The sequence below is a fragment of the Pleurodeles waltl genome, chromosome 6, assembly GCF_031143425.1.
Source record: "Pleurodeles waltl isolate 20211129_DDA chromosome 6, aPleWal1.hap1.20221129, whole genome shotgun sequence".
Taxonomy (NCBI): domain Eukaryota; kingdom Metazoa; phylum Chordata; class Amphibia; order Caudata; family Salamandridae; genus Pleurodeles; species Pleurodeles waltl.
This window is the reverse complement of record NC_090445.1, coordinates 392,604,112-392,613,254: the sequence shown is the minus strand read 5'-3', so window position 1 is coordinate 392,613,254 and position 9,143 is coordinate 392,604,112. Positions and strand designations below refer to the sequence as shown.

General features: G+C 45.5%; 1 protein-coding gene across 1 annotated transcript; it reads right to left on the bottom strand.

Moving 5' to 3' along the window:
- Window positions 1–7,655: 7,655 nt before the first annotated feature.
- Window positions 7,656–8,594, bottom strand: LOC138301584 (olfactory receptor 5V1-like). The gene has a single exon (XM_069242101.1). The coding sequence runs from the start codon at window positions 8,592–8,594 to the stop codon at window positions 7,656–7,658; it is 939 nt and encodes a 312-aa protein (XP_069098202.1).
- Between the last annotated feature and the right edge of the window lie 549 nt (window positions 8,595–9,143).

Below are 9,143 nucleotides of genomic sequence, written 5' to 3'. Positions count from 1 at the left end.
AGGTGCCTGTGTGTTTACGACCTGATGCCCCTGCAGTGTTCTCTCCGTATTGAAGCAGGAGTCAAGTATGGGCTTGGCCCATGATTTTTGGCCCAGTGGCCCACGGACATTTTGAATGGACAATGTACCGTCTTAGGTACATAGTGTATATTTTTGTATATATTGTTTTTCTATTTATTACGCATATCTGCCTATTTCAAAAATATCACTGTTTAACTCAATTCCTTTTGTCCTTGCATTCTTCCATGGGGTTACGGGGTGTTAATGTAATGTTGCTGCATGTGTTTGTGTGTTTGGTGTTGTGGGTGAGGTTGGGGGTGTTGCATGTTGCGTGTGTGTCCCATTCTCTTTTTCCTCCCCCCTCCCCTGTGTACTAGGTGCAGTACTCTCCGTGTTCGTCACTGCTGCATTTCGTATTCCTGGTAGATGAGGAGGTAGACCAGCATGGGCAGGACCTGCAGCTCGGGCTCCATGGCATCCTAGTTCTTCGTTGAGTGTTGAGTGGTTTCCCTTCTGCATCCTGTTTCAGCTGTGCTTTTGATGGCGTTGGTACCGCCCCGGAAAAGCTGGCGGATTGGCGGGTTGTGATGGAGTGGGCGGTACATTGTCTTCCGCCTGTCTGTTGGCGGTTACCGCCATGGTGTTTGTTGCTACTGCCGTGGCAGTCAGAGTGCTAAACTGGCTGTCTGTGTTGGCAGTTTCCATCGTGGTCGTGATTCAATTTTTTTTACCACCGGCCTGTTGGCGGTATTAACACCGACCGCCAGGGTTGTAATGAGGGCCTTAGTCTTCCATACACTTATACATTCAGAGATGTACTAATCCACATACTGAGACACCCAGATACACACTGATGCATATACCAACAGAGCCACATACATACTCATCTATATCCATATATACCCAAACACACACTGACATACAGAGTAACATACCCAGGCATACACATATCCATAAACTCACACACTCACGCAAACCCTGACATCTCTGCTGATTTTCCTAGACACACACTGATACATACATTGACACACCCAGACAAACAACAATACATATACTAACACAGCAAGGCACACACTCATCCACACATGCATAGACCCAAACATACACTGACATACAGGCTAACACACACAGGAAGACACTAATGCATACACTAACACATCCAGGGAATCTCTGATGCATACACACTGATAAATTCCCTGACACACCCAGAGATACACTGATCTATACACTGATACAAGCAGGCACATGCAAATCCAGACACTAACACATCCAGATACATACTAATGCATAACATGGCACACCTATGCACACACATATGTATACATTGATACACCTAGGCATACACTGATCTATTCACTGAAACACCCAGGCATACACTGATACACATAATGATGCACCCAAGCACACACCCATGCTTCACTGACACATCTAGGGACACACTGATGCATTCGCTCACACACCCAGGCACACACTGATGCACACAGTTACACACTGATGCACACACTGATGCATACACTGAAACACCCAGGCATATACTGATACACACAATGATACACCAAAGCACAAAGCCATGCTTGCTCTGACACATCTAGATACACATCCAGATATACACTGATGCATTCACTGACATTCCCAGGCAAACACTAAAGTGCACACTCATCCATACAGGCATAGTTACAAACACACACCTATCTATACACTAACATACCCAGGCACACCCTGACATGTCTGCTCAAATAGCCCAACAGATATTCATGCATACACTGACACACCCACACAAACACTGATGCATACACTAACGTAGTCAGGCACATACTCATCCATGCACTCATAGCCTCAATCACCCACTGACATACAGACTAACACATCTGGGCAGGCACCAGTGCATATGCTGACACACACATCATCCTCCTATACATTATTTTGTGGATAGTATGAAAGTGCTTCCAATTGAGCTGGTGCCTTGCAAGTATTTCTTGGTGGTTGCTCTGAAGAGCTGCTTACCACAGATGGTGCACATGACAAACTTAGCTGAAACCTTTTTCTCTCCAGGAGTGTGTGAAGTACTTCTACGCACCACTTTGCTTCTTCTAGCATGATCTGTCCACCTCCTCTTCCATGTTGGAGTATTCTTCGTGATGTGCTTCAGAAGATGCACTAGCAATTTTAACAAAGTTGAAAATCTCCAAACCACAAAAGCAAACAGAAAGATTATGGGGGTCATTCCGACCCCGGCGGGCAGCGGATGCCGCCCGTCGGGCGGAAACCGCCCAAAGACCGCACTGCGGTCAAATGACCGCGGGGGTCATTCTAACTTTCCCGCTGGGCTGGCGGGCGATCTCCAAAAGATCACCCGCCGGCCCAGCGGGAAAGCCCCTGCAAAGAGGAAGCCGGCTCCGAATGGAGCCAGCGGATTTGCAGGGGTGCGACGGGTGCAGTGGCACCCGTCGCGATTTTCAGTGTCTGCAGAGCAGACACTGAAAATCTTTGTGGGTCCCTGTTAGGGGGCCCCACGACACCCGTTCACGCCAGCCTGTTTCTGGCGGTGAAAACCGCCAGAAACAGGCTGGCGGGAAGGAGTTCACAATCCCCATGGCGGCGCTGCGGTCAGAATAGCCCAGGAAGCACCGCCAGCCTGTTGGCGGTGCTTCCGTGGTCGTTGGCCCTGGCGGTCGATGACCGCCAGGGTCAGAATGACCCCCTATATGTCACTTCTGCCTCCACAGTGCTCAATCTAGAATTGAATATGGTAGGGTGCAGCTACAACATATATATATATATATATAGGCCCTCATTACGACCTCGGCGGTCTTCTTTGAAGATCGCCGAGGAACCGCCGTGCTTGAAGACCGCCAGTGCAGGCAGTTTTCCGGTGGGGGTATTATGACTGCTGGCAGCCCTCCATCCTTTTTCGGACGGAGAGCCGCCAGAAGCCATACTGGGGGTCAGCGGGGAAATGGAGGTTGCTCCACCTCCACCTACCCTTCATCAGAACACACGCCCACCAAATCACGTCCCATGATTCGGTATGGCGGTGTTCTGGTGATGGGGTACTGGAGGTGGAGCAGCCCTCATGGATCCCGTCCCCTCCCGGAGGATCAACGGACAAGGTAAGTTGATCGTCCGTTAGGGGAGGGGGGTTGGGGGTGTTGTGTGTTGTGTGCGTGCATGGGGGTGTGTGTGTGAGTATGTAGAGGGGGGGTGTGAGCGCGTGTATGCATGCAGGGGGTGTTGTGTGTTTGAAAATGTGTGCGTGTCTGTCTGTTTGTATGTCTGTGAATATGTGTGCGTGTATGTCTGTATGTATGTGTGCGTGTATGACTGTGTGTGTGTCTGTTGGTATGTTTGTGGGTATGTGTGCGGGTATGTGTAATGGTGGTGTCTGTATGCGTGTAGGGTGGGGGTGTGTTTCAATGTTGGCGGTAGGGGTGGGGAGGGGGGTCTTGCCACCTTTAGGGGTGGCAGGGGTTGGGGGGTGTGGGGGAGGACTCGGGTGGGGATGGGGAAGACCCCTATCAGTGCCAGGAAGGAATTCCCTGGTACTGATAGTGCAAACCACCCGAAACCCATGGCGGTATGCAGGGTCGTGATACCGCCGGCGGTCTGGTGACGGCCTCCGGGCTGGAGACCGAAGTCTCCAGCCCATCGGTCGGAGTGGAGAAGTGGCCGATGACCATGGCGGTTTATCACCTCACATTTTACATCACTCATGACATAGTCAGTGGCATTACTGTTGACATCATTGATGAAATCTCAAATGACATCACTGATGACATCATCTTTTTTGTTTAAAACTTTAAAAAATGGTTCCATGAGTTAAAAGTAGATACAATGGTATTGTATAAGTGAAATTAGTAGTGTTACACATGTAGTGTTCACAGTCTGTATTTAGTTAAATAAGTAGTGTTAAACAGTCAGTGATCACTGATTGTATTTGTATTTAATTTTCATCAATAATTTTACTGCAAATCAGTGATATTGCCAATGATGTCAAAAATGGCATGAGTGATGCAATAACTGAGGTAATTAGCAGTGCATGATGAGGGCGCAAGCTATAGTTACATTAGGGTGTGTGTTATAGTTAATTTAAAATTCAGAACCTAACTATAACGTTCCTGTAACCTTTGTTTTTTTAAGTGAATTTCTAAGATTTTTTTGAATTCTATTTCCTAACTATAACGTCCCTGTAACCTTAGTGTTTTCAGTGAAAACACGGTGCCATGCATGTCTTTCGGAGACAGTGAGAGAGCTAAAGAGTTTTTTAGAGGTTGAAGAATGACATACTTAGAATGAGATATTCCCAGCCAAATTGAAAAGAAAAATGCATTTGTCAACTAAAAAGAGTGACACACCTTAAATATTTCACGTTGAAAAGAAACTAGGGCATGGAAATGACCACAGACTCACTTAGACTGAAACCCACAACCTTCGGTATGAGACCTTAACCACTGATCTAGAAGTGACTGCTTACTGTTCTTTGTCCAGACTTACCTATGATATTCAACCCACAGGTTTTGATAGCTTCAATATTCCATTACAAGAAATGTTTAACAGTTAAAACACTCAAAAACAAAAAGACACACTGCCATGAGATACTAGTATTTGAACTTTCACCCTACTGAGTGACAGTTCAAGAGCTTTACTATTGGGCCAGAAGTGTCCCTAGTCTGTTGTGTACCAAAGCACATCTATACTATTTGAACCAAACATGCTGCCAGTGTGACACTTTGAAGTTATTGCATGGAAAGACCATTGCAATAACAATCTCTCCCTCTCTTCCTTTCCGTAAAGGGATGGAAGAGAGATAGAGTGACAGGACTGAGGGGGAAGCCTCAAGGACCCTGTGGTCATAGCCGGATACCACTGTCCTGTGGGAGCTGGCACTGCTCCCACAAGAAGGGAGCTGCTCCCACAAGAAGGGAGCTGCTTGAAATAGTAGCTCCCTGCTTGTAGGAGCAAATATTTAATCTGTTTCCTTGCATGCATTTTTGCATGCATTTCTGTGAGAGCAGTTTCCTCTGTCTGCCTGCATCTCCTTGGGGAGGCAGACAGAGGAAACCTGATTTACAGCTCTCCCTTCATCAGAGCACAGTGTTTACTGTGACTTGGTGGCAGTGTCAAAGCTGGGGTGGGCACGCCGAAACACAGCAGTAGCCAGCCCTGGGGGTTGGCAGTTCCCAGGGCCATCATTGGCTCCTTGAGGGGGCCCACACTGCCCTGCTCCACCATACATAGCACGGGGAGGTGGTGGTCCCTGGGGCAGCATGGGGTCTGAAATGGACCCCCGATTTCTTTTCCTTTCAATCTGCTCTGGGGATTTGTTACTCCCCTGGGCTGTGGGAGAGCCATGTGGCTCCCCTGCACATAAATGTTAAACTGCCCTGGGGAGGTGAATGATCCCTGGGGCTGCCTGGGGGGTCGGGTGGCCCACGTACATCTTTTCATGAGAGAAGGTGATGGTCACAGGGACTAGGGTGCCGCTACTTTCCCCCTCACATATTTTACTAATTGTCTCGGGAGGTAGTGGCCCTTGGGGCTAAAGAAAACACTAGGAAGTGGGGCCCCATGAGACCTCCACCTCATTAAAGTCCTCAATGCCCCAGGGACCTGGCCCATCCAGGGGCTAGTAAAAAAAAGGCTGGAGGCAGCCCTTTTAAAAAAAAGAAATATCAGAAAAATCCATGAATCCGGATCGGCTGATTTTTCTTTTAAGCTCTGCAGGTTCCCTCAGGGACCCCTGTACCAGAGCTAAGGGGTCATGATGATTATCCTGTACCCTTTTCATTTTTTTTGCTTATTTTCTGGGATTCTTTGTAGAAGTGTTGGCATGGATCCGCAGAGGATCCGAGTCCCTATACATTTATATTTTTTGTCCATAATTTTCTTCAAAACTACTGAATGGATTTTCACCAAAACACAAAAACTGTGATCTGCGCCATAGGATCTATCTTCAATTGACAGATTTAGTGTAATTACGGTCAGTGGTTTGGGCTGTAGGCGTGCCTAAAGATCCTATAGATAAATGGATAGGGAAAACACGTTTTGGGACCCCCCTTTTTCTCGAGCCCCGCTTAACAGATCACTCTGGAACTTTTAATAGAGCAGCTGCCCTGACCAAAGTATAAGTCTTGAAAATGTCTTGAAAATTCATCAAGATACGCCAAAGTTATAGCCAAACCTAAAACGCTACACCTATGGAAACCAGTTCCTAACTATAAATACCTAGTGGAAACATATTGCTTATTTTTGCATCCCTTGCCACCCTGTACTTCTTTAACTCTTGACGTTGCAACCAAATCAGCTCAATGGTACCCTACCCTTGTGCAAAACACAACTATTTTGGCTATGATATATGAGCTTTTCAACACTCTGCGAATTCCCCACCTCAACTCCTGCGACCTATTTAGATTCAGGTTGGCCCAAGGAGGAACTGGCCTGTAGTGCAATCAGGCAGTGACCAGCAGTGTAGCACAGGCCACTGCAGCCCGGAGGGCAGGGTGGTCCACAACCCTTCAGAGGGCCTCTATTCCACCCCAGGACAATTAATATCTGTGTGATACGGAAGACTCAGTGGTCCCTCTACTCATTCTGCAGGAGGCGGGGGCATCATTTTACGTTATGCCAGTGGCAGTGCCCAACGTGCTGGTTTCATAGGTCAGTGTCCGTGCCTATTTGTTGTCGGCTTGGGCACCTGATTTATGGTGTGCTGTTGAATACCCGGATACGAATTCCAAACATCGCATGCAGCAAGCACAAATCCATGCAGTCTTGCAAAACGCTTGTGTCTTTCCAAGTTCAAAATTACCCCAATTTGCAAACACGAGACACTCTTTCAGTTTTCTATTTCACTAATGGGGGCCACTTTTAATTTAGTGCCTGGGCCTATTTTCTGTCCCGGCCTGACCCGGGGCTGGCCATAAGGTCTTCACATAAAACCTGTGGCTCTGTGGTACTGGGAATGACAAGTTCCAGTTGGAATGCACATTTACATTATATATTTCATGCGCTATTTATCTTAGGAGGTCAATATCGAATTCAGTATATTAAATACAACTTTCGATAGATTTTTGCGGCCTATAAACTCCAATTTTTTGAAATGCGAAAATACCTCAAATCTGTGTGAAATATAGACAGTGGTATCAGTATTTATCTGAGGAAGCATTTTAATCTAATATGCTGCTAATTAGGGTTTGTTCTACTAAGCTTTAAGATATTATGGCCTGTCAGTTGTGACACCTGCTAGCCATGATCAGACTTTGGGGTAGACTCTCCCTGGACACAAGGTTCATGGAACACATCTCGAAGGAACACAGTGTCAAGAGGGAGAAAAATTGCCATACAAAACATTATAACAACCATAACATATCAAAACACATTTCTAAACGGACCAAGTTACACTGCAATAACATGGGAATATTTGATTTCTAATGAGAACGTTCTATACATCTGAAAGAAGCATTGCACTAACCAGAGCAACGTAGAATAATGTCTGACCCAAGACACACATTGATTAAAGAGGAAGTCAGTGATAAGTTACAACAGTTTTTTTGCATTGTCACACATTGGCGAAAGTATGCAGAGGACTCGAGCATGCTGAGCACCTTACTTTCTTTAGTTACAAACATCAGCTTTAAAACCTGATGTTAGCCATCCCTTTACGTGGGAAGGCATTTGCCAAGGAATGTCTTCTTTAAGGCCTGCTTCACTTCCTGGTTTTTCAAAGTATAAATGATTGGGTTAAGCATAGGTGTTACAAAACTGTACAATGCAGACAGGAGGTGGTCTTTGTCCAATGTTTTGCTTGAGATGGTTTGCCAGTAGTTGAAAAGACAACTCCCATAGAACAAAATAACAACGGTGAGATGGGAGGCACACGTGGAGAATCCTTTCCCTCTCCTATTTACAGACCTCATCTCCAATATTGAAGAGATAATGAGGATGTAGGATACAATGATGCACAGGCAGGGAGTCAATGCAATAAACATTCCTATTACCAGAAGCATCAATTTGTTCAAGGAGGTATTTCCACATGCGATGGACAGGAGTGGTGGAATGTCACAGAAGAAATAATTTATTTTGTTAGAGAAACAGAAGGGCAATCGAAAGACCAACGATGTGTGTAAAACAGAATTCAGAAAGCCACTTACCCAGGAGAAAGAGGCAAACTCAAGGCAAACAGAACTGTTCATAACAGTGTGATAAAGAAGGGGTTTGCAGATCGCAACAAATCGGTCATATGACATTACTGCAAGCAAGACACATTCGGTTCCAACAAAGGAGAAGAACAGAAACAGCTGAGCCACACATTCTGAGTATGAAATTGCCCTTTCCTCCAATAGGAGTGTCTCTAGCATTTTAGGAACAGTTGATGAGGTGTAGCAGATGTCCAGGAAAGCCAAATTCCCAAGAAAAAAATACATAGGTTTGTAGAGGTGAGGATTTAGCCAGATAATCAGAATGATGGCAACATTTCCAGCAAGTGTCATGGAGTAGATACAGAAGAAAACAGCAAAGAGAAGAGTGTGGAACTGAGTAAGGCTGGCGAATCCCAGGAGCAGGAAGCCTGTATATATGGTATCATTGCTAGCAACCATTTCCACTGTAAAAATATCTGTAGGAATAAATATTTTGATTTGTATGTATTTTATTTTACATTTTCTGAAGTTTTGTCAGGGATGATTGGTTGTATGAAAGGGTATTCAGTGCAAATGCCATACATTTGGAACCGTGTTTAGGTTCTTAACAATACTTAATAAATGGAGTTTGTGAAAGTGCCTCTTTTTTCATGTTCACTCCAATTGTCTATGGACTGAAGCGAAGGCTTCTAACTCTGTACTGTGGTACTTTCATCAGTCCTCACTGCATGTATGTGGTATGATGCATGATTCAGCATATTTAAATTTCGAGTAAGGTTATAGTATACATTGTATGAAAATACATCAATAGCATAGAAAGGTAAGTGTCACCTGCTGTCTGCAGCACCTTTTGTGCCATTCACTAGGCTGAAAGGAAATTATGGATTCAGGCTTTTATTTCCTGCCTGCCTGCCTCCTGTAACCTTCAAACATACAGGCAGCCATGTCAAAATAAACTATTTCACAAGCAGAAAGTATGTCACCCCTAGGTACACTTATACCTCGCAG

What these genes read in the sequence shown, in the direction of transcription:
- LOC138301584 (XM_069242101.1), bottom strand. Translation starts at nt 8,594, where the DNA reads ATGGTTGCTAGCAATGATACCATATATACAGGCTTCCTGCTCCTGGGA.